We start from the raw sequence: 25,981 nt of genomic DNA, 5'->3' as shown, positions 1-25,981 counted from the left end.
TCTGGGTCCCAGTCTTATGCCATATGCAAGACCCTTTCATCCCTTCTGCATAGCTGGTTCGGATCCTTACCACTTAGAATTAACATCGTCTACATAAGCGACGGGTTCAAATACCTCCTCATTCAGCATCCGTAATAGGTCATTAATGGTGGTCACCCATGAACTTGGTAAATTTGTGCAATCATGCTGCTGTAGAACCAGTTGACGATCCTCGGATTCAGGCGCCATTTCGAGCCTGTCTACGTGGTGCACACCTAAGTATTTGACCTTGTCAGATATCGAAATCGACTTTTTCGAAATATACTTTTTTTACACTTTTTTTCTAAAGCAAGCTAGAAGTAACAGCTGATAACTGACAGATGAAAGAATGCAATTACAGCGTCACAAGCTGTGAAAAAATTTGTCAACGCCGATTATATGAAAAATCCGCAATTACTTTTTGGGCAACCAATAACATCGTCTGCATCACAGACCGTAATAGGTCATTTATGGTGGTCAGCCATGAATTTGGTAAATTTGTGTAAATATTTGGCACAATCCATGTTGATGGGTTCCTCAGATTCAGCACCTCCGAAATTGCCTTATTTTTTCTTTATATGAAATATTTTTTTTATTTATTTATTTAATATTAAGTAAAATATTTTTTATGTCTTAAGTCTCAACTTGATTCTGTTTCCTACTTTCTCTTGACTAATTTTAAAAAGAATTTTCCTGCTTAGTTTGAAGGCATTTCAAAATCTTCCACAATATTCTCTACCTTTTTCAACATTCCTTTCATATACTTTACGATGGGAAATTTAAGGCCAGTGCAATTGCCGCCATAATCATCAAAGCTTAAATCAATTTCAGCAACACCACCTAGTTTTTCGGCGCTAGCATATAAGGACTTATAATGGGCAATATTTGGCCCATCAAAACCTATCCAAGAGTCTTGCGGATAAATGTCCGAGGAGGGATACACCAAATAATGACCCTGGTCATAGGATCCTTTTGTCTGAATTGAGTAGTTTTTCAACATTCCACATATCTCCAACCAGTTGAGCACACCAGGCGTTTGCGATTCATCACCCACTTCGGATGGCCCATTGACATTTTCGACGAGCGGAGCTCTTCCATGGTTAGGCAGTTTAGTCAGTTTCCAGGTGCGACCGAAACTGGGTATACCTAAGATTAATTTTTCGCTGCTTACATTATGGGCAAGCCAATATCGAACTTGTGAGTCAACATTGCTATGCGGCAGACTATTGCCCTTTGAGGTAGGGGCAAATAAGGGAGCAGGATAATCCGCCCGATGGGGGCTACGCAGGGGTGTGACATAATCAAAGGACCAGAGGTGAACAAAATCCAAATGCTTGTTCAGTGTGGGGATGTCGAAGTACGCTGTAACCACAAGTGTTATTGGAAGAGTTACCATATTTTTGAATAAAACTTACAATCCGGGTTGACATGAGGCAAGACGCTCAAGGTTAACAAGCGCTTTTCTGATTTCAGATGTGAACTGAGTGATTCCACCAACTTGGAAAATTCCGCCTTATATTGTCGCGCCTTTGGTTTCTCCTCGCTTTTTCCACCAAACAGATTTCTTACCCCTCTCCAGAAGCCCACAGCATCATCTTCTGGTGCTTTGGAGGCTACTTCATTGGGAAACTGATAGGCCAAATCTAGGCCATCAAATTTGTAGAAATTCAAAACTTTTAAAACTGATTGAATAAAATTCTGCTGTTCCGTGTCCTTGGCATCAAGCAGCTGCAAATATTTTTGATTATCAATTAAGTCACGATTTCCACCCAAGCTGAGCAGAAATTTAACTTTGGGGAACTGTTCCTTTAATCCTGCAATGTCGGCCAATGCCAAAGTTCTTCCAACCGAACCATCGAAGGACAGCGAAAAGTAGCGGGGGGTAAGGGTGGCGTAGCCATATATGAAATGGGTGCAATCGTGTAAAGCAACTGTCAAAGCTTCAACGGCAATGAGTGAAGGATCTGGAATGTGAGTATATTTTTTGGGTAAAGTCTTAGGAGAAATTCCTGTACTCTGGGCTTTGATACACACTTGAGGAATCCAAAAAGCAAACTATGTTTGAGCCATCTATCCGCAGGCACTTCACCAACAGCACCAATGTCACTATAATGCTCTTGATTATGTTCATATTTTACACCAATGCTGTTTCAAAGATTGTTGACGACTAAGCTTTGCCTAGTTGTTTGTTAAATGGTATATTTTTTTTTTGTCTGCGGTTACATTTATTCAGAGGCTATTTCCAGACGAAGCTATTTCTAAGCTATTTCCAATAAAGTGTTATTCAGACTTGTAAAGATTCATATAAATGACAAAAGAAACTTTCAAAGAATTGTTCACACTTCCTGTACCATCAGGCCTTTACCGATAACCGCAATCGCAAGAATTTTCCAAATTCAACTTTTATTCATGTTCCGGTAATCGAAAATCACCAAAATTTGTAGGTTTCAAAGCATTCAGACTTGCCTCTGCGAATTGAGAATAGATGCACTGAATCTATTACAAAAGGGTGATTTTGTAAGAGCTATAGGAAAGTTTTTTAAAACAAACAAGTAAAAGAGTGCTTAGTTCGGCCAAGCCGAATCTTATCTTAACTGACAGAAGAAAGAATGCAATTACAGAGTCACAAGCTGTGAAAAAATTTATCAACGCCGACTATATGAAAAATCCGCAATTACTTTTTGGGCAACCCAATATATACCATCCACCATAGATCACATTTGTCGTGTTCTTTTCCCGATATCTCTTTTTAGGCAAACAGAGGATAAAAGAATAGTATTGCTATTATATTGGAGCTATCTCAAGTCATTGTCCGATTTGGACCATAATTGATTTGAATGTTGGAGACCATAGTAGAAGTCATTGTGTAAAAGTTCAGCCAATGCGAGTAAGCATTGGGCCCTTAAGGGGCTCAAGAAGTAAAATAGAGAGATCGGTTTATATGGGAGCTGTATCGGGTTAAAAACCGATTCGGACAATATTTAATACGTATGTTAAAGGTCATGGCAGAAGCCGTTGTACAAAATTTCACCCAAATCGGATAATTATTACGCCCTCTCGAGGCTCTGGAAGTCAAGACCCAAGATCGGTTTATATGGCAGCTATTTCTGGTTAGGGATCGATTTGAACCATATTTGGTACAGTTATTAAAAATCATAACAAAACATGTCAAGCGAAATTTCAGTCAAATAGGGTAGGAATTGCGCCCTCTAGAGACTAAAGAAGTCAAGATTCAAGAACGGTTTACAAGGTAGCTATATCAGGTTATATACCGATTTGGATCATACTTTGCACAGTTTTTGAAAGTCATACAAAAACACGTCGTGCAAAATTTCAGTCGAATCGAATAAGAATTGCGCTCTCTAGAGGCTCAAAAAGTCAAGACCCCAGATAGCTTTATATGACAGCTATATCCGGTTATGGACCGATGTCAACCATACTCAGCACAGTTGTTGAAAGTCATAATAAAACACCTCATGCAAAATTTCAACGAAATCGGATATGAATTGCACCCTCTAGAGGCTCAAAAAGTCAAGACCCAAGATCGGTTTATATGGCAGCTATATCAGGTTATAGACCGATTTGAACCATACTCAGCACAGTTGTTGGAAGTCATAGCAAAACACGTCGTGAAAAATTTAAGCCAAATCGGATAGAAATTGCGCCCTCTAGAGGCTTGAGAAGTCAAGAACCCAGATCGGCTTATATGGCAGTTATATCAGGTTATAGATCGATGTCAACCATACTCACCACAGTTATTGGAAGTCATAATAAAACACCTCATGAAAAATTTCAGCCAAATTGGATAGAATTTGCGCCCTCTGTCATCTGGTCATAATAAAACACCTCATGCAAAATTTCAGCGAAATCGGATAAAAATTGCGCCCTCTAGACGCTCAAGAAGTCAAGACCCCAGATCGGTTTATATGGCAGCTATATCAGGTTATATACCGATTTGGATCATACTTTGCACAGTTTTTGAAAGTCATACCAAAACACGTCGTGCAAAACTTCATTCCAATCGGATAAAAATTGCGCTCTCTAGAGGCTCAAGAAATCAAGACCCCATATAAGTTTATATGACAGCTATATCAGGTTATGGACCGATTTGAACCATACTCAGCACAGTTGTTGGAAGTCATAATAAAACACCTCGTGTAAAATTTCAGCGAAAACGGATAAGAATTGCGCCCTCTAGAGGCTCAAGAAGTCAATACCCAAGATCGGTTTATGTGGCAGGTATATCAAAACATGAACCGATATGGTCCATTTACAATCCAAGCCGATCTACACTAATAAGAAGTATTTGTGCTAAATTTCAAGCGGTTAGCTGTACTCCATCGAAAGTTAGCGTGCTTTCAACAGGCAGACAGACGGACGGACAGACGGACATGGCTAGGTAGACATAAAATGTCAAGACGATCATGAATATATATATACTTTATGGGGTCTCTGACGAATATTTCGAGAAGTGACAAACAAAAATATAAAATTCAGAAAAATGCATGAAATCTTTATTTGAGTCGATAGTACGGTCCATAAAATTTAATGTTTGAAGATTATTTCATGCAAATGTTTACCATGACTGCGCCTCAAATGGTCCATTCACTTAGTCCAATTTTGGTGTACCCTTTGCAACATTTCGGCAGGTATATCACGAACAAACGCCAATTGAAGCGGGCTTGTCTGTAAGACATGAGCTTGAACAAAGCTCCACAAAAAATAGTCCAAAGACGTTAAATCACTCAATCTAGGCGGCCAATTGACCGGTCCCGGATGTGAAATTAAATGTTAACCCAACTCGCCTCTCAATAAGTCCATTGTTACACGTGCTGTGAGACATGTGGCACCGTCTATTTGAAACCATATGTCATGCAAGTGAAGCCCTTGCATTTTGGGCAAAAAAAGTTGGATATTATCTCACGATAGCGCTCACCACTCACAGTACCGTTACGATTCGCATCTTTGAAGAAGTACGGTCCAATGATGCCACCAGCCCTTAAACCGCAACAAAATGTGGCTTTTTGTGAATGTATTGGTAGCTCTGGCAATGCTTCTGGCTGATCTTCACTAGAAAATCGACAATTCTGCTTATTTACGTACCCATTGAGCCAAAAACGAACTTTGTCACTGAAGAAGCGCGCGATAAACCTTCTTAACAGAGCACGTATTTTGATAATAAAATTCAATAATTTGCAAGCCTTGTTCGTTTGTAAGACGATTCATGGTTAATGTATAGACTTAACTGAAGATGTTTGACAGTGAAACAAAACAGGAAACATGCGTGCGTGAGCTGTTTAACTGCCCACCCCGACCCACTCGTCTCAGACCCAGATTTATCTCGACGAATCCCATCTTAGTCGCAGAGTTTCTGGTTCTGGACACTCAACGAAATCAAGCAGTCGAAAGAGAGAACACAACACACCGCTACAACAAACTAGTGTTGCCAACAGCTAAAAAAATCGCCTTTTATAAAAATGAAATTGTTACGCTTTGTTTGTTAGTTTGTTTGCCTGATCCGTATAGACTCAAAAACGGCTGAACCGATTTTCATAAAATTTTGACAGAGGTAAAGTTTGAGCCCTCGGTGAAAATGGGGTACTACATTTTTTATAATTCGAAGGAGAGGTGTGGGTGGGGGTGTGGTGGCTTGCGAACCTGCCTCTCACCGCAATTATCAAAACGCCAGATGTCAGAGATGGGAGCATGGATGTATGGAAATTTTGCATGCCACCTTATGATACCCCAAAAACGCGAAATTAGAATACAATTTTTGAGTCAATTAACTTGGGGGGACGCCCCATCCCAAAACCCACCTGGACGGACAGGCTTTCCGATTGGGACAATTTGGGTATCAAATGAAAGGTATTTAAGAGTAAAGTACGAACTTGGTATACAAAAATCGCCCGTAGTGTTTGGAGGGGGGGGGGGGGTCTCCCACCCCCAAAAAACCCACCAACAGGACTTTTTTTATCGCTTTGGGTAATATGGGTATCAAATGAAAGGTATTAAAATTTAGAGCACAAAATCCACCGCACGGACATGATTACTAATTGCGACAATATGGGTATCAAACAAAAGGTATTTAAGAGTAGAGTATGAAATTGGTATATAAATATCGCCCGAAGGGTTCGGGGGGTCCCCCAACCAAAAAAAATGCCCAACAGGACTCCTTTACCGCTTTGGGTAATATGGGTATCATATAAAATGTATTTAAGAGTGTAGTACGAACTTGGTATACAAATATCGCCCAAAGTGTTCGGGGGGTCCCCCACCCCCAAAAAACCGCCAACAGGACTATTTCACCGCTTTGGGCAGTATGGGTATCAAATAAAAGGTAGAAAACGAACTTGGTATACAAATATCGACCGAAGTGTTCGGGGGGTCCCCCACCCCCAAAAAACCCCACAACAGGACTCTTTTACAGCTTTGGGTAATATGGGTATCAAATGAAAGGTATTTAAGAGTAGAATAACCAAAGTGTTTGGGGGGTCCAACACCCCCCAAAAAAACCCCCCAAAAGGACTCTTTCACCGCTTTACGCAATATGGGTATCAAATGAAAGGTATTTTAGAGTAGAGTGCGAACTAGGTATACAAATATCGCCCAAAGTGTTCGGGGGTCCCCCACCCCCAAAAAAACCCCCAACAGGACTCTTTTACCGCTTTGGGCAACATGGGTATCAAAAAAAAGGTATTTAAAAGTAGAGCACATATCTTACATAAAAATTTATTTCTTGGTGGCTGAGGGGTCTCTCCACCCCCCAAAAACCCACCGCAGGGCATATTTACCAATTGGGACATTGCAAACTTCTCACATATCAATGAGTGCTGGCCGATTCAAGTTTTAAGCTCAATGATAAGGGACCTCCATTTTATAGCCGAGTCCGAACGGCGTGCCGCAGTGCGACACCTCTTTGTGGAGAAGTTTTTACATGGCTTTAAAGTAGTAGGTGGACTCGCTGATGCAGGGTATTATATAGACAGCTCCGCCCTCTCCGCCTCTCTCCTTACTTGCCTTAAAGAAACAATGATTTTTGTCATATTGCTTTTCAGTTAAGTTATGGCTTTTATTTTCGTTAATAATTTAAGAAGGATAAATCTATCTACAAAATTTCGTCTTCTTTTTTGCAGACTTCTAAGTATTCTTTGCGACTTCTAAGTACAGCTACATTGAAACTAAGTTCTTCAATCTAAATACATCTTTCACAAAATTTGTATTTAATAGCTTTCAGTAAAGGAAACTTTTCATTAGCACAATTGCCACGAAAATCATCCATGCTCAAGTCAAACAAAGCCACACCGCCCAAGCCACGATTCCTGACGTAGGTTGCTTTGGTAGCAACTGTGTCGGTATCCTCAAAGCTAACCCACATGCCATTCTCGCCTTTGCTGTCGGCCGAGCGATAGGCGTACACGCCATATTTGTGTGTTCGATCCACAATACGCTTTATAGGGGACTCGTCGCCTTTGCGGTCCACTTTCCAAGGGCTAGTCAATTGGCATATTTCAGAATATTTTAACAAGCCTTCGGTCTTAGTTTCCTCTCCCGCTGGAGCGGGGCCATCGGTGTGCTGCACAATGGGCAGACCATCAGCTTTAGACTCTGTTGTCATTTTCCAAGCTCTGCCATAGGTGGTTATACCCACATTGATTTTACTGTGGGGTACTCGTTGGGAGATCCAATGATCGACTTGATAGTCCACACTATAATGAGTCATACGATTGCCTTCCTGGGGTAAATGAAATAGGGGAGCTGTATAATCCGCTTCATGGGGATTACGCTCAGGCGTGGTGAAGTCAAAAGCAGCCAAATTAACATAGTCCAAATTATTAATAATGGCAGGAGCATTGAAGTACCCTTTAAAGAAAATTTTATGATTTAAGCTATGTATCTTTAGATGGTGTAGTTTTTAATACTTACACGATGAGTTAACATTTGGCAGCACCGTCAGTGTCAACATTAAATCATAGGTCCTGAAAGCCATTCTTATATCCTTAACCAATTCGGTGAATTGCTCCTTGTGCTCATCGGACTTCTCATCGACAATTTGATCACCACTGAAGAATTTCTTAAAAGACTTCCACACCTGTCCAATTTCAGAGTGCACCTTCAATGGCTTATTGCGTGGCAATTGAAAGGCCAAATCTAAGCCATCAAAATTGTACGCCCTTAAGACATCTCGAGCAGATTCAATGAATTTCGTTTGATTTGCCTTTCCCGACTCCAGTAGGTTTATATATTTCTCAGGTTTATTCAAATCTTTGTCTCCACCTACACTCAAGAGGAACTTTGTACTAGGATAACGGTCCTTTAACTCGGTTACAGCGGCAAAGTGCCGTTTTTTAACATCCCTCTGTACATTGAGACTTATTATTTCGAATGTTTCGGGGTCAATGCCAACATAGCCGTAAACCAAATGAGTACAAAACTGTATGACAGATTCTATGTCCTGAATCGTGAATTTAGCTTGTCCTGTAAAGAGAAACGGTTAGGCGGATAAGAGTTTGAAAGAAGCGAAATCAAATACATTTGTCAAGTACTATTGATCCTGCACAGAATATACATTACTGACCGGGGTTTACTTTGTTTCGCAAATGGAGTTGGTAATACAATTTCTCATGCACATTATTAGAAGAGTTCTAATATATTTTTTATATATATTTTAAGCTGATATTAAGGGTGTTTAAATAACCAATTAGCGGATTTTCTCGCTAATTTTAAACGGGCACTCACCGACCTCTTCTTAGGCACCCTGATGATGTGGTATTCTAAAACTCCCGTCTCTGGCCACACGGAAGAAATTACCACCAAAGCTGCTGCTGTTGCTGTTAGAGTCAAAGGCACACCAATACATACAAAGTACATGCAGAGATGCTTGTTGTTGTTGTTGTCTAATGAGCCACAGCCACCTACATCTAAACGACAGACAAATTGTTGTTGCTGCGAGCCAATCGATCACTCCCGTAGAGGCAAAGGAATGGGGATGATTTAAAATCACAACTAAAACAAAGCAAAATCACAAAAGCTTCTCCACAACGAACACTTTGCCACTGGCTATTTCCCACAGATAAATAATAATAACACAAGCACTGATTTCAACTTAGAATGGAGACTACTTTATTTCGGCTCTCTAATGTGCGTGCGCACTCGTTGACAAACAAGAACTTCTAACATTACTTTTCTCTGCCACTGAGCCACTAGATTACAAGAAATGTAACGAGTGGAGAGACAATAACAAAAGAAACGTTCAAGCAGGCACCCTGATGATGTGGTATTCTAAAACTCCCGTCTCTGGCCACACGGAAGAAATTACCACCAAAGCTGCTGCTGTTGCTGTTCGACTCAAAGGCACACCAATACATACAAAGTACATGCAGAGATGCTTGTTGTTGTTGTTGTCTAATGAGCCACAGCCACCTACATCTAAACGACAGACAAATTGTTGTTGCAGCGAGCCAATCGATCACTCCCCTAGAGGCAAAGGAATGGGGATGATTTCAGATCACAACTAAAACAAAGCAAAATCACAAAAGCTTCTCTACAACGAAATCGTTGCCACCGGCTCTTTCCCACAGATAAATAATAATAACACATGCACTGATTTCAACTTAGAATGAAGATTACTTTATTTCGGCTCTTCAATGTGCGTGCACACTTGTTGACAAACAAGAACTTCTAACATTACTTGTCTCTGCCACTGAGCCACTAGATTACAAGAAATGTAACGAGTGGAGAGACAATAACAAAAGAAATGTTCAAGCAGGACAGGGATGAGTTGATTGACCTTTAGTACTATTTATGTGTCAATAGTGATGAGCATATATGCAAATTAGTAGTAGCTCGATTCCTGCTTGAACACCGAATATGTACTGTACCCCCGCGCGGGATAACAATCTCAAGGGCTGAGTCTAGGGTCTGTGCATTCACCTGGGAAATCATAATGTCTTAGGGCGCCTTGGTTTCCTAGGTGTTAGCAGTGACTTTGGTTTCAACCTGAACTAAAAGTTTCTAAAAAATGCAAACACGGGGTCCAAAATTACGAAGAGTAACTCTGCAGGTGGTCAGCGGTCCAGTACTGTGAATCCACCCGAACCAACAGGTTCGGCAGGGACGCAATATCTGCAGGTACCAACCTCATGTTACACACAACAGACACCATATCTAAACTCTACATCCAGTATACTAACCCGACAAGACAACATTGACTTGCCTCCATGCGAGGATTCCTGCGATGGACTGTCGGGGGTTGAAGCGATCCAGCTTTATGAAACAAATTAAGAGGATGTCCAGATGGTCTCCTTCTCAGACAGCAGCCGGAACCACAACTCCTGGTGGAGTGGCAGGTATCTCGCAGGGGGGCAGGCGGAAAGTACAGAAGACGGACGAGCAGAAACGGGAAGAAGGCTACAAACGCTCGTTGCGGTATGTGAGGAAGATGAAGGGTCTGGAGCTATCTACTCTGACGATCCGAGACAAGCGTTTGATGCGCAAGCATAGGTTCCACATCAGGAAGTACGAGTCTATGATGAATACTACTATCGGGGAACGTATGCTGCCCTCTGCTACATCGAACGATACCGGAACTGACACTGACGCAAACGCTACAACTGGAAATGTCACATACGTTACAGACAAGATCGAGACCGCCAGTGGAAGCACTGCGTTCATAATACCAAGCCCTGAAAAGGGCAAAACTATAAAGCCAGGGCCTTTTGTTGATTCTGCCGCTAGAGCCAGGAAGGGTGGTCAGGAGAGTGTCGTCCCTGTAAGGGTTCGTCACTCAAATGACATGCCCAATGCAGGGAAAAACGGCCGCGATCTGGCAATATACAGGCGCCTGATGGCAAAGAGGCCAAGAAATTGATCAACTTGTCATCAGCAGAAGATTGAACTACAAGTGGCTATTTTGGACCGGAGCAATCCTGAAGGTCGGCTACCCACTGAGAGATGGCTATTAGTCAAAGAGAAGATTCTCCGAAATCTATCGGAAGCCATTGGAAAAGGCGAGGATGACTCCTTCGCGGCTTTTGATGGCGCCAAGTGGCAGAGGGGCGACAAGGTCATCGGTTGCGGCAATAAGAAAGCTCTAGATTTGAGCTTCGACCTTCGGTGGTCTTGACCCTCTTTGGCCTGGCATGAAGATAGAACTGGGCCCGATTGATCAGATCCCCCACTGGACGACGCTGCGAGGGTGGAGACCACCTCCAGTATTGGAGGACAAAGCTATACTCAGGCTGCTTAAAGGGCAGAATAAGCATCTGCTAGCGGAGAGCTGGACAATTGTAAGGGGAAGAGCGAGGCAAGGACCTTTAGATCAGGGTTGGTTCAGAATCCTTGTCACTCCTGAAGTCCTCGCTGGGAGAGGTCAAGTTTGGCTTAAACCATATGGGAATGGTCCTGCCCGCCGATAAAGACGACTCCACCCGAGGTACTAGGGGGAAGGGCTGCCTGCCTGAGACAAGGACCTCTGGATCAGAGTTGTTTCAGAATCCTTGTCACTCCTGAAGTCCTCGCTGGGAGAGGCCAAGTTCGGCTTAAACCATATGGAAATGGTCCTGCCTGAGCGAGGCAAGGACCTCTGGATCAGGGTTGGTTCAGAATCCTTGTCACTCCTGAAGTCCTCGCTTGGAGAGGCCAAGTTCGGCTTAAACCATATGAGAATGGTCGTGCCCGGCGATGAAAACGACGCCACTCAGGGTACTAGGGGGAATAACCTGCACAACTCGAAGGCAGCAACGGATGAGCTGCTGAGAGCTGTGGGGAGAGATGGCACTGATGTGGCCCTCGTTCAATTAGCGTAGTTACGAGGTAACAAGGCTCACGAGACTCAGACAACGAAATCTGAATCTCATCTCCCTGCACCCAAAGAAGGTTAGATTAGAAGATGTATCGTAGCCAGTAGGAATTTGAACCCTACTCTGATTTCTCGTTTCAGCGATGAAGACCTAATGGTAGTGGACTTCAAGAGACCCCGCAAACCATTACCGGTTCTGGTCTCCATGTACCTACCTTACAATGTTGACCACCCCCTACAGACACAGTCCGGGCCCGGTCGACGATCAGCGAGATCATAGAAGGGTCAATGAGGAGGTTGTTGGAGGTGGGCTACCTGAAACAGATTGAGGACCAACCCAGGGAAGACGGAGCTGGTGCTCTTTACGCGTAGATATAAGATACCGGAGTTCAGACTCCCGTCCGGGGTCATCCTGCGGCTGTCGAAGGAAGCAAAGTACCTAGGCATAGTCCTCGTTTCGAAACTGTCCTGAAAGAGGAACACCGAGGAAAGAAGCCGTAAGGCACTGTGCGCTTTTTACTCCAGCAGGAGGATGTTCGGTAGCAAGTGGGGGGTGACTCCCAGGATGATTTATTGGATGTAAACGGCCATTGTGGGACCAGTACTGGCAAATGTAGAACTGGTATGATGGAATGCCGTAGGGAAAAGGGCGCGAGCGAGGGACTTCGAAAAGGTCCAGAAACTGGCCTGCGTCGGTATCACAGGGACACTGAGATCCTTACTGCAGGCAGGCCTCAAAGCGATACTGCATATGCAGCCCATTGGGGCCTATACTTCGAAGTGCGCCGCCAGGGTCGCGCTTAGGTTGAAAGAACTCGGCATACTGAAGGAAGATGGTTGCGGCTACAGTTCGATTCTGGGTGTTATGAATACGAAGGGTGAACTGAGGAGGATCTCCGACAACATGGCACCAGTGCCGACCCGAGTGAGGCCATTTGCGATTCGATTTTCTGAGAGGGAAGATTGGAGGGCGAATGATGTACTTGAGAAGGATGAGACCTCAATCTACACAGATGGCTCCAAGATGGAGTCAGGTACTGGGTTGGGGGTCTGCTCTGATGCTCTCAATATCAGTATGTCATTGAGACTGCCAGATGAGTGCAAGGTCTTTCAGGCAGAGGTCTGTGCCATTGCAGTGGCCGCAAAAGAAATTCTGGTAAGGGGCTTACCGCCCTCGAAACTCAGAATTTATGAGCACGGTGTGGCGGCGCTCAAGGCATTGGGGTCGAGATGCGTGGCGGATTGTTTGGAATCTCTGAATAGGTTCCGGGCCCACGATGTGACGCTGACATGGGTTCCTGGGCATGAGAGGACTACAGGAAATGAGAGGGCGGACGAGTCCGCCAGGAGGGGTTCCTATGCTCTGAGCGGACCAGTCATCGGTCTTGCCTACGTGCCATTTGTCGAGCTACTGAACACATTAGATGGGATGACCAGGACGGCATCTATGGCGACTCGTTAGATGGTAGCCGGAATGCAAAGGCGCTATGTCAAGTCATCGACCAGAGGAAGACGAGGGAGTTGCTGGCGTTCGATAGGTGGTAGATGAGTACTTTGACAGGGGTCATAACCGGACACTGCGCCATAGGCCGCATGGAGATACCGCACAATGACTTATGTAGGAGTTACTTCGATGAGGATCGGAAGGAGACTATTGAGCACTTGGTGTTACTCCTGTCAGGGTCTGCAGAGACATAGGCTTTTATTTCTGGGGAGCAGTTTCTTCTGTGATCTGGGTGAACTTGCAAACGTACCTCTGATATTTTTTTTGAGGTTTGTTGAGGGAACATAATTGTTCCGACGGGGGTTGCCACTAGCTCCGGCGAGATGGGACTCGTTGGATGGTTTCCGGAATGCAAAAGAGCTATGGCCAGTTTTCGCCCAGAGGAAGACGAAGGAGTTGCTGGCTTTCGATAAGAGGTCGATGAGTACTTTGATAGGGGCCATAACCGGACACTGTGCCATAGGCCGCATGGCGGCTCGCTTGGGGATACCGCACAATGACTTATGTAGGAGTTGCCTCGATGAGGATCAGAAGGAGACTATTGAACACTTGCTGTACTCCTTTCCGGGTCTGCAGAGACATAGGCTCTTCTTTCTGGGGAGCCGTTTCTTCTGTGATCTGGGTGAACTTGCGAACGTACCTCTGATATATTTTTCGAGGTTTGTTGAGAAAACAGAATGGTTTCGACGGGGTTTGCCACTAGCTCCGGTATAGGGAGATCCGTGCTTGCGTAGATGAAGATGTTTGACAGTGAAACGAAACACGTAACGTATGTGAGCTGTTTAAAGCAGTATTACCAAAATGTTAATATTGGGTTGTCCAAAAAGTAATTGCGGATTTTTCATAAAGTCGGCGTTGACAAATTTTTTCACAGCTTGTGACTCTGTAATTGCATTCTTTCTTCTCTCAGTTATCAGCTGTTACTTTTAGCTTGCTTTAGAAAAAAAGTGTAAAAAAAGTATATTTGATTAAAGTTCATTCGAAGTTTTATTAAAAATGCATTTACTTTCTTTTAAAAAGTCCGCAATTACTTTTTGGGCAACCAATAGTATTTGCTATAATTTTGAAAAACAATTTATTTATTAATGACATATTTTGATATCTTTGTTATTTACATAATCTCACATCGAAGGCTGTTTACTTAAAGAAGTTTATATTTAATAGCTCTTAACATAGGGAACTTGTCACCGGTGCAAGTACCACGGAAATCATCCATGGTCAAATCGAACAGAGCTACACCTCCCAATCCACGATTTCTAACAAAGCTGGCCTTATTCGATGCAACATCGGGATCATCATAGCTAACCCAAATGCCATGCTCGCCATCGGCATTGGCAGGACGGAAAGCGTAGACACCAACTTTCTTATTGGGATCGTTAACGCGACGTATGGGTGCCTCCGCGCCAGTTTTAGCCACATTTGTGGGATTCGGTAATTTGTGGCAAACTTCGGGCCATGTCAACAATCCTGGAGTCTTAGATTCATAACCGGCCGGTGCTGGACCATCGGTATTTGAAACGATGGGAAATCCATCGGTCTTCGAATCCGAGGTCATTTTCCACGCCCGGCCATAGGAGGCTACACCAATATTGATTTTATTATGTGGAACTCCTTGACTAATCCAGTGATCGACCTGAAAATCAACATTGTAGTGAGGCAAGCGATTGCCCTCCAAGATGGGCGGATAAAGAGGAGCTGTATAATCAGCCTCTTCGGGATTGCGATCGGGTGTGGTAAAATCAAAAGTGGCCAAGGTAACATGGTCCAAGTGATTGCTGATAGCGGGGACATTGAAGTACCCTTGGGAAATAATGCAGATATTAAGATTACAAGTCTTACTGTTCAAAAAAAGTCTTTTAGCTTACATGACGAGTTTACATTGGGCAATACCGTCAGGGATAACATCATGTTGTAGGGCACGAAAGCAGCCTTCAAGTCCTTTACCAATTCGGAGAACTGCTCCCTGTGCTCGCCTGCCTTCTCATCGACCACATAGTCACCGGTAAATAGCTTTTTAAAGCTTTTCCAGGCACTGCCAACGTCCGAATGTACCTTGCGTGGCTTGTTGCGTGGGAATTGGAAAGCCAAATCCAAGCCATCGAAATTATACAAACGCAAAAACTCCCGAGCCGAGTTGACAAATTTGCTCTGCTTTTCACGCCCCGCCTCCAAGAGATTAATGTATTTTTCCGGATTCTGCAAATCCTTGTCACCACCAAGGCCCAAAAGAAATTTGGTGTTGGGAAAACGATCCCTCAAAGCAGTCACCGTAGCCAGGTGGCGTCTTTGCAGATCACGCTGAGCATTGAGACTAATGAGCTCAAATGTTTCGGCATTAATTCCAGCATAGCCATAGACTAAATGAGTGCAAAATTGGACGGCGGTTTCTAGGTCAGGTATGGAAAACTTCGAAACACCTTTACGGAAAAGAAAAAAAAAAAAAACAAAGAAAAAATGAGATTGAAGTTGTCACAAGTCAGTTAGAAGAAAAGGGAGGAAGGTGGGTATACAAAAGTTTTCATGCAGTTTGCAAATCCCAAAGAAGTACGATTTTACGAGCTATTCCAAGTTCCTCCCATAAATATTTACGCCTAAGGCCGATTTTCATCCGAATTAGCCACACCAAAGATGGGCATAGGCTCTCTCCTTTACGATTAAGTTGTCATTTGTTAGATCAATGTCGTATAATGCCTTAAACTGACTTCCGATTTAACAGCCATGCCCATTTATCTTTTTAAACCTCTGCTCTTAGGAGGGCTGCTGTATAAGTTTCTGGCCTGGGCTTCCAAACGGAGCGGAATAAGTGCTTTGAGCGCATTGCAAAAACAATACCAACCAATTTTGATGATAAAAATTTGCATTTTCATTAATAGGTCAGAAACTTAAATAGCAGCCCTCGTAAAGCTTAAATTGAAATTTCCATCGTTCAAAGATGAACTAGCATTGGGGAAAATGTAACGGGCTGGCTCTATTTGGTAGCCCAACTAAGCACAAGTGTTCAGACATGTAAACTGAGAGAGCTCGACATGCTCAAGAAGACGAGGTACGGCTACAGTTCCACGCTGGATACTATAGAGGGTGGACTGGGTTAGACTGCCTGGCATCGAGACCGATGCGATATAGAATCAAAGATATCCTCTTTTCCAGAAGTAAGGATTGGGAAAAGGATGCTGTATTTAAGGAAGAGAATGGATCAAAGCTAGGGGACAGAGTGGGCCTGGGGGATATACATTGAGAAGCCAGGGACTGAGATCTGGTTTAGATTGCAAATGCAAATTTTTGCCTATGAACTAAGAAACAGGGGCAAACTTTTCACATATCGATAAGTGCAGTCCGATTCAAGTTTATACTCAAAGATAAGGGACCTCCGAACGGCATGCCGCAGTGCAACACCTCTTTGGAGAGAAGTTTTAAAGGGTGATTTTTTTGAGGTTAGGATTTTCATGCATTAGTATTTGACAGATCACGTGGGATTTCAGACATGGTGTCAAAGAGAAAGATGCTCAGTATGCTTTGACATTTCATCATGAATGGACTTACTAACGAGCAACGCTTGCAAATCATTGAATTTTATTACCAAAATCAGTGTTCGGTTCGAAATGTGTTCATTCACCGTAACGTTGCGTCCATCAGCATCTTTGAAAAAATACGGTCCAATGATTCCACCAGCGTACAAACCACACCAAACACATGGCATACAAATATTGCCAAGATTAGGAGGGGAAAGCCACCGCTGAAAATTTTTTCTGATGGTCTCGCCAGGATTCGAACCCAGGCGTTATAGGCAGACATGCTAACCTCTGCGCTACGGTGGCCTCCAGTGGTGGTTTAGCCTGCCTGACCACAATACGGTCCTGCAGGCGGAGATCTGGGCGATCACAGAGTGCGAGAGTTGGTGTGGTGTTTACCCGAGGACGTCGAGTATGAACACATTTACGGACAGTAAACAGGCCATAAGGGCGGTCTTGAAATGTGAGTAGGAAAATAACGCCTTCTCTATGGATGGCACGATACGCATCGTTTGGGTTCCGGGCCATAGCGGAGTAACTGGGAATGAAAGGGCTGACGATATGGCAGTGAATGCCATAGAACTGCCGTCAATAAACTTGGTTGACCCGAAGCCTTTCAGGTCGACGTAGTACAAGTTAAGGGTGTGACGAATGCTCATGCAACCCTCTGGAACAGCGAAACGGTCGGTAGGACGAAGAAAATCCTGTGGTGAGGTCCAGATCGTGAGAAGGCTATTGCTGAAAAGAAGAACGAGTTCACTTATGTGAAAATGGGGAAGATGATGAGACGTGGGAGCATTTCCCATGTCATTGCCCGATTTTCGCGGCTAAAAGACACCGGTACTTAGCGGCATGGATCGGATTAATATTCCCACCCTCTTTTCAACCTTACCTAACCTAACCTAAGGAAGAGAAGATCTCGTTCTTCATGAATGGCTGCTTCATGGATTCCTTTTCCTTTTTTCCGATTTGGCTGTAATTTTGCATATAGTGTTCTGTTATGACTTTCAACAAATGTACCAAATATGGTCCAAATCGGTTCATAATCTGATATAGCTCCCATATAAACCGATCTCCCGATTTGACTTCTTAAGCCCCTAGAAAACACAATTCTTGTGCGATTTGGCATGCGGTGTTCTATTACAACTTTCAACAACTGTGCCAAATACGGTTCAAATCAGTCTATAACCTGATATAGTTGTCATATAAACCGATCTGGGGTTTTGACTTCTTGAGCCTCTAGAGGGCGCACTTCTCATCCGATTTGCATGAAGTATTTTATAATGACTTCCAACAACTGTACTAAGTATGGTTCAAATCGGCCCATAACCTGATATAGTCGCCATATAAACCGATCTTAAATATTGACTTCTTGAGCCACTAGAGGGCGCACTTCTCATCCGATATGCATCAAGTGTTTGGTAATGACTTCCAACAACTGTACTTAGTATGGTTCAAACCGATGCATAACCTGATATAGCTGTCATATAAACCAATTTTGGATCTTGACTTCTTGAGCCACTAGAGGGCGCATTTCTTATCCGATATTTTCGAAAATTTGCATGATGTGTTTTGTCAATACTTCCATCCACTGTGCCAAGTATGGTTTAAATTGGTTCATGACCTGATATAGCTGCCATATAAACCGATCTTGGATCTTGATTTCTTGAGCCACTAGAGGGCGCAATTCTTGTCCGATTTGGATGAAATTTTGCGTGAGGTGTCTGATATCCAACAAACTCTTCTAAGTATGGTTTAAATCGGTCTATAACCTGATACAGCTGTCATATAAACCGATCTGGATTATTTTTCCTTTGTTTGTCAAAAAAGGGATGCCGGGAAAAGAACTCGACAAACGCGATCCATGGTGGAGGGAATATAAGATTGGGCCCGGCCGAATTTAGCACGCTTTTACTTGTTGTTTAAATGGGTTTGCCATTTGTGACCCCTTTGGCCCCTGATATACACCACTTTAAATATGTCTACCGAAACAGGGCGGCTTATTAATTAACTTTCGACTGAATTTGTGTTTGATTGTTCCGTATAGACTCCAAACGGCGGAAGAGATTACCTTAAAATTTTCACAGATTATGTACGTTGGTCTGGAAGGATACATAAGCTATATAAGTTTTGATATCGGGAGGGGGGCGGACGTACCCCCTTAGCCTAAAAGCACTACCCAAAAATAAAAGTGCTCCGATCGGGATAATATGAGATTCAAATAAAAGGTATTCAAGAGTAGAGTACGAATTTCATTGGGTCCAAGTACATGGGGGCCGCCCCAGCCCCAGATCCCCTTAAAATAGGCTTATTTAACGATCATGACTATATGGGACTCAAATGAAAGGTATTCGGGAGTAGATTACGAATATGGTTAGATAGTAGGAATAGGCTTTATAATTTATTGATAACGGAAGGGGGTGGACCCTCCACATACAAATTCATGTCGCAGTATAGGGGGTCACCCCATCCCCACAAAAACGCCCATAATGGGCACATTAGCCAATCAGGGATATATGGGACTCGGTTTTTTTTGTTCCGTATAGGCTGAAAAATGGCAGAACAGATTTTCTCGAAATTTTCGCATATTTTGTAGATTGGTCTGGAAGAAACATTGGCTATATAATTTTTCAGTATCGGAAAGGGGACGGACGCTCCCCCTTATGCCAAAAACCCAACCCAAAATCAAAAGTTAACCGATCGGGACAATAAAGGTATCAAATGAAAGGTATTGGAGAGTAGAATACGAATATGGTATTAAAATTTGAGTCTAAGTATCCATCGGGCCGCCCCAACCCCAAAACTTCCCCAAACAGACATATGGGATGTTCATTTCAATATGGGGCTCAAATGAAAGGTATTCGGGAGTAGATTTTGAATCTGGCACACAAAATCAGATCGAAGTATAGGGGGTCACGACACACCTCAAAAACGCCATTAGACCCATTATGACTATATGATACTTGGCTGCACCGATTCTTTTTAAAATTTTCATAGATTGCGTACGTTTGTCTGGAAGGAAACATAGGCTATATAATTTTTAGATATCGGGTGGAAGCGGACCCTCCCCCTTACCCCAAAAACGCCGTCCATATCTGAAAATGGTCCGATGGGCACAGTAAGGATATCAAATAAAAGGTATTGGAGACCAGAAAACGAATATGGTATTACAATTTGGGTCCAAGTACCCAGCCGGCCGCTCCAACGCAAAAACTTCACTAAACAGATATATTCGACGTTCATTTAAAAATGGACCCAAATGTTAAGTATTCGGCAGTAGATTACAAATATGTCATAAAAAATTAGGTCTAAGTAATGGGAGGTCTCCCACCCCCAAATACCCCCAAATGGGCATATTAGCCAACCATGGCTATATGTGACTCAAATGAAAGGTATTCGGGTGTAGATTATGAATATGACATTAAAATTTGCGATCAAGTCTAGGTGGCGCTTTTCCTCCTAAAGATACATCAAATGGGTTATTTGACCCATTATGACAATATGGGACTCAAATGAAAGGTATTTGAGAGTACCAAAACGAATCTGATATCCAATTTTGGAGCCAAGTGTTTTGGCGAACGCCCTAAAGCACCCCCTAAACTGAAATCCAATTCCGTTGGGAGTAAAGAATGAATTTGACATCTATTGGGTTGCCCAAAAAGTAATTGCGGATTTTTTAAAAGAAAGTAAATGCATTTTTAATAAAGCTTAGAATGAACTTTAATCAAATATACTTTTTTTACAATTTTTTTCTAAAGCAAGCTAAAAGTAACAGCTGATAACTGACGGAATAAAGAATGCAATTACGGAGTAATGCAATTACAAGCTGTGAAAAAATTTGTCAACGCCGACTATATGAAAAATCCGCAATTACATATTGGGCAACCCAATATTTTTAGTGTAAAGTGCCGGTGGCCGCCCCAGTCCCAAAACACCCTCCAAACGGTTCATATTTACCGGCCATGACAATATGGGGCTCAAATTAAAAGGATTTGAAACTCCGGCACGAATTTTATATCTATATTTAAGTCGAAATGTCTGAGGTGTCATCCCTCCCCTAATGAGGACGTTACCTTAAAGAAGAATATTTCCACCAGGAGCCGAGAAGGGGCAAATTCTCACACATCATTGAGCGTTTTTCGATTCAAGTTTAAACTCAATGATAAGGTACCTCTTTTTTCATAGCCGAGTCCGATCGGCGTCCCGCAGTGCGACACCTCTTTGGGGAAAATTTTTTAACTGACCATGCATGGCATTGTACTTCGAAAATGTCGCCAACATTAAGAGGGGATAAACACCGCTTTGTTCGATGTTCTCGCCAGGATTCGAACGCGTTCAGCGTCATAGGCTACAATGGCGCGAATTCGTTATCCGCATTCAGGGCGAAGTGTCCCCATCCTAACAAGATATTAGAGAGTTAAGGAAGGCGTAGCGGAGCGGAGATATTAGAGAGTTAAAGAAGGCGTCGCTCAAACTGCACTTTCAGTTTGGGTCTATGGTATTATAAAGCCGGCACAGAACGACTTTAACCGTCCCTTACTTTTTTTGGAGACAAGTAAAAGCGTCTTAAGTTCAGGCCTGACCGAATCTTATACGTATACCCATATCATGGGTATCATATGACGTATTACGTTTTACTTACGTATACGTCATATGATACGTATACGTATTACTTGTAAGCTCTTAGACCAATATTTCGAGGTGTTACAAACGTGATGACAACTTAGTATAGTCACCAACCTAAGGAGGGGGTATAAGAAAGACTCATTCAACTGTTCTCAATTTAAGTGGGAGATGACCCCTGTCCCTTCAGTATCACTGCAGAAATACGTAGTAGCGAAAAATGTTGACGTCATAGACGCTATTAACTGCAAACATTAGCTTGCAGAGTCACTTAGTGTATGTATCGGCATACAAGTGTAAAGAGTAGGCTTCCAATTATTTGTGTTTTTTTTACGAAAATTTATAGTGCTCAGCCAAAGTTCTTAGATTAGCAATTTTGGGCATATAAAAAATTTTGCATGTTAACAACGAAAGGGGGATTTTTTTTTTTTTTTTGGATTTTAAATAGCCATTTGTTTTCTTAGAAATTCATCATCATTCTCGATGTTGTCTTATCACCTGCTTTTCTCGCTGTTATTGGTATTTTTGAATATCAAAAATGTTCACACACTTTATATACGTTTTTTCACTCACCAACTCTATCCTCACTGGAGGCATCGTAGTAACAAATCATGTTGGGACCCAAAGCCAGGGTCAAGTGACCCACAGCCGCAAAGGCAAATAAATTTAGCCAGAATTTCATTGCCTTCTGATTTTCCCTTTACGCAACTTGGAAATTTTGTCGTCTTATCTGTTTCACTCGTTTGTGCGAACTGATTTTGATTCGAAATGTTAACGCTTTGTCAAAGCTAAACCGAAAAAAAGTCGCAGCCAGAGAGCAGACTTTATCAGTTTCGTTTTTAACTATGAGGTCAAAAGATCTGCTGACGCTGTCTATTTGGGGAGGAGGGATGTTGGGACGTTGAATGGTCCGTCAAAAACAAACAATGAATTTCGAAGAATTGTGCGAGTGTAGCATTTGTAACTGAAAGCTTTTTTGTGTCACTGAGAGCAACATGGACGTTTGAGCTGAGCTTTATAGAACTCGGTGGGATGGGGGGAGGGTAGGTGTTTGTATACATGGTAGGTGATTGCGAGAGATCACTGGATTAATTGCCTCTTTATTGATATGTAAATGCAATAACTTCAATGCTTGTTTTCGATTGAAATGATAGGGAGAGTGTTTTGCATTGGAGACTTCATTTCCAGTTTCATTTGCTGGGTTGGGTTCAGTTTATGGTGTTGTTGTGGCTAGCGCTTTATTAATTGGTTTTGTGCTTGACTTCCTTATGATATATGTAACATTGCCTTCAAAAATAGTAAAACACACACACACACACACACCGCTTACATAATAATTGATATTTGTTTTGCCATTAATATCTTTATATTGGGTTGCCCAAAAAGTAATTGCGGATTTTTCATATAGTCGGCGTTGACCAATTTTTTCACACCTTGTGACTCTGTTATTGCATTCTTTCTTCTGTCAGTTATCAGCTGTTACTTTTAGCTTGCTTTAGAAAAAAAGTGTAAAAAAAGTATATTTGATTAAAGTTCATTCTAAGTTTTATTAAAAATGCATTTACTTTCTTTTAAAAAATCCGCAATTACTTTTTGGGCAACCCAAAACAATGGGCAATACAGTAAGGGAAGTAAACAACGAATTGTAGTTGTATTTTTAGCAATGATAGTTGCCCCACGACGTTATACAATTCACTGGTTTAAACTACCATGCACATATTTCAAATGTGACATGGGGCAATTGTGATATGTAAGATTTACATCAAACTAGGGGACTTTGAAAGCACCAGCTATTGACAAATCTTCTTATATATTGGATTGCCCAAAAAGTAATTGCGGATTTTTCATATAGTCGGCGTTGACAAATTTTTTCACAGCTTGTGACTCTGTAATTGCATTCTTTCTTCCGTCGGTTATCAGCTGTTACTTTTAGCAACAGCTTTTGATTAAAGTTCATTCTAAGTTTTATTAAAAATGCATTTACTTTCTTTTAAAAAATCCGCAATTACTTTTTGGGCAACCCAATATAACAAGTAAAAAGGTGTTAAGTTCGGCCGGGCCGAACTTTGGATACCCAACACCTCGGGTATAAATGTAAACCACTCTTCATCAAAATCCGGTGAAAAATTCATACCTTATGCCCATAGCAAATGCAAATTGCAAATTTTGCCCATGAACATTCCACTAAGGAACAGGGGTCAACTTCTCACATATCAATGAGTGTAGTCCGATTCAAGTTTAAGCTCAATGATAAGGGGCCTCCCTTTAATAGAGGAGTCCGAACGGCGTGCCGCAGTGCGACACCTCTTTGGAGAGAAGTTTTACATGGCATAGTACCTCACAAATGTTGCCAGCATTTGGAGGGGGAAAACCACCGCTGAAAATTTGCAGAAGCATATCGGAGAGCATAACACAACTCACTGTCCCAAATTTTGGGGACAAAATTTTTTCGGACAAAAAATGCGCCTTTTATGGGCAAAAAAAAAACCTTTAATTGAGAGATCGGTCTATATGGCAGCTATATCCAACTCTGTACCAATCTATGCCATATTGCAGAAGTATATCGAAGGGCCTAACATAACTCACTGTCGCAAATTTTGGCAAAATCGGATAATAAATGCGTCTTTTATGGTCCTAAGACCTTAAATCGAGAGATCGGTCTATATGGCAACTATATCCAAATCTGGAACAATCTATGCCATATTGCAGAAGTATATCCAAGGGCCTAACATAACTGACTGTCTCAAATTTTAGCAAAATCGGATAATAAATGCGTCTTTTATGGGCCTAAGACCCTAAATCGGTGGATCAGTCTATATGACAGCTTTTTCCAAATCTGAACCGATCTGGGCCAAAATGAAGAAAGATTTCGAGTGGCCTAACATAATTCACTGTTTCAAATTTCAGCAAAATCGGATGATAAATGTGGCTTTTATGAGCCGAAGACCCTAAATTGGCGGATCAGTCTATATGGCCGCTATATCCAAATCTGGACCAATCTGAGCCATATTGCAGAAGTATATCGAAGGACCTAACACAACTCACTGTCCCAAATTTTGGCAAAATCGGATAATAAATGCGTCTTTTATGGACCTAAGACCTTAAATCGGCGGATCAGTCTATATGACAGCTATATTCAAATGTGGACCTATCTGTGCCATATTGCAGAAGTATATAGAAGGGCCTAACAAAACTCAGTGTCCCAAATTTTGGCAAAATTGGATAATAAATGCGCCTTTTAAGGGCCTAAGACCTTAAATCGAGAGATCGGTCTATATGGCAGCTATATCCAATTCTGGTCCGATCTGGGCCAAAATGAAGAAAGACTTCGAGTGGCCTAACATAACTCACAGTCCAAAATTTCAGCAAAATCGGGTGATAAATGTGGCTTTTATGTGTCTAAGACCTTAAATCGGCGGATCAGTCTATATGACAGCTATATCCAAATCTGGACTAATCTATGCCATATTGCAGAAGTATATCGAAGGGCCTAACACAACTCAGTGTCCCAAATTATGGCAAAATCGGATAATAAATGCGTCCTTTATTGCGCAAGACCTTAAATCGAGAGATCGGTCTATATGGCAGCTATATCCAATTCTGGACCGATCTGGGCCAAATTGAAGAACGACTTCGAGTGGCCTAACATAATTCACTGTTTCAAATTTCAGCAAAATCGGAATAAAAATGTGGCTTTTATGAGCCTAAGACCCTAAATTGGCGGATCAGTCTATATGACAGCTATATCTAAATCTGGACCGATCTGGGCCAAATTGAAAAAGGAAGGGCCTAGCACAACTTACTGCCCTAAATTTTAGCAAAATCGGATGTTGAGTGTGGCTTAATGGGCCCAAGGCCCCAAATCGGCGGATAGGGTCTATATCAAGATATAGTCCGATATAGTCCATCTTCGAACTTAATCTGCTTATGAACAAAAAAAAAAAAAAAAAGAATCTGTGCAAAGTTTCAGCTCAATATTTTTAAAGACTGTAGCGTGATTTCAACAGACACACGGAGGGACATGGCTAAATCGACTTAGATTTTTACGATGATCAATTCGAATAAAAATTGCGACCTCTAGAGGCTCAAGAAATAAAACAGCGAGATCGGTTTATATGGGAGCTATATAAGGCTATAGACCGAGACAGACCATAAGTGACAGGTATATCGAAAGTCATGAGAGAAGTCGTTGTACAAAATTTCAGTCAACTCGGATAATAATTGCGATCCCTAGAGACTCAAGAAGTCAAGACTCCAGATCGGTTTATATGGCAGCTATATAAGGTTATGTACTGATTTGAACCATACTAAGCATAGTTGTTGGAAGTTATAACAAAACACCTAATGCAAAATTTCTGCCAAATCGGATGGGAAATGCGACCTCTAGAGGCTGAAGAAGTCAAGACCCCAAATCGGTTTATGTGGCAGCTATATCAGGTTATGGACCGATTTGAACTATACTTAGCATAAATGTTGGAAGTCATAACAAAACACCTCATGCAAAATTTCTGCCAAATCGGATGGGAAATG

General features: G+C 42.2%; 2 protein-coding genes across 3 annotated transcripts; both read right to left on the bottom strand.

Moving 5' to 3' along the window:
- Positions 1 to 631: 631 nt before the first annotated feature.
- LOC106081660 (chitinase-like protein Idgf1) lies at positions 632 to 2,195 on the bottom strand. The gene is made up of 3 exons (XM_013243788.2): positions 2,053 to 2,195; positions 1,434 to 1,982; positions 632 to 1,380 (listed from the first exon to the last, which is right to left on the bottom strand). The coding sequence occupies exons 1-3, from the start codon at positions 2,147 to 2,149 to the stop codon at positions 716 to 718; spliced, it is 1,311 nt and encodes a 436-aa protein (XP_013099242.2). The 5' UTR covers positions 2,150 to 2,195; the 3' UTR covers positions 632 to 715.
- A 4,943-nt stretch (positions 2,196 to 7,138) lies between these two features.
- Positions 7,139 to 22,309, bottom strand: LOC106081669 (chitinase-like protein Idgf3). Of its 2 annotated transcripts, none has more exons than XM_013243813.2 (3): positions 22,025 to 22,309; positions 7,942 to 8,493; positions 7,139 to 7,878 (listed from the first exon to the last, which is right to left on the bottom strand). In XM_013243813.2, the coding sequence occupies exons 1-3, from the start codon at positions 22,131 to 22,133 to the stop codon at positions 7,211 to 7,213; spliced, it is 1,329 nt and encodes a 442-aa protein (XP_013099267.2). In that variant the 5' UTR covers positions 22,134 to 22,309; the 3' UTR covers positions 7,139 to 7,210. The 2 variants fall into 2 exon arrangements, with proteins under 2 accessions (XP_013099267.2, XP_013099268.1); XM_013243814.2 differs by lacking the exons at positions 7,139 to 7,878; positions 7,942 to 8,493 and adding exons at positions 14,371 to 15,119; positions 15,185 to 15,736 and having other exon boundaries at positions 22,025 to 22,218.
- Between the last annotated feature and the right edge of the window lie 3,672 nt (positions 22,310 to 25,981).

This window comes from Stomoxys calcitrans, chromosome 3 (genome assembly GCF_963082655.1).
Source record: "Stomoxys calcitrans chromosome 3, idStoCalc2.1, whole genome shotgun sequence".
Classification (NCBI taxonomy): domain Eukaryota; kingdom Metazoa; phylum Arthropoda; class Insecta; order Diptera; family Muscidae; genus Stomoxys; species Stomoxys calcitrans.
The sequence above is the reverse complement of the archived record's forward strand: the minus strand, read 5'-3'. Positions and strand labels throughout refer to the sequence as shown.

What these genes read in the sequence shown, in the direction of transcription:
- LOC106081660 (XM_013243788.2), bottom strand. Translation starts at nt 2,149, where the DNA reads ATGAACATAATCAAGAGCATTATAGTGACATTGGTGCTGTTGGTGAAG. An exon ending in TTGCTTTTTGGATTCCTCAA is followed by an intron (nt 1,983 to 2,052) that starts GTGTGTATCAAA and finishes CTCACATTCCAG; the next exon opens with ATCCTTCACTCATTGCCGTT. An exon ending in GCCTCATGTCAACCCGGATT is followed by an intron (nt 1,381 to 1,433) that starts GTAAGTTTTATT and finishes TTGTGGTTACAG; the next exon opens with CGTACTTCGACATCCCCACA.
- LOC106081669 (XM_013243813.2), bottom strand. Translation starts at nt 22,133, where the DNA reads ATGAAATTCTGGCTAAATTTATTTGCCTTTGCGGCTGTGGGTCACTTG. An exon ending in CTCCAGTGAGGATAGAGTTG is followed by an intron (nt 8,494 to 22,024) that starts GTGAGTGAAAAA and finishes TTCTCTTTACAG; the next exon opens with GACAAGCTAAATTCACGATT. An exon ending in GCCAAATGTTAACTCATCGT is followed by an intron (nt 7,879 to 7,941) that starts GTAAGTATTAAA and finishes TTTTCTTTAAAG; the next exon opens with GGTACTTCAATGCTCCTGCC.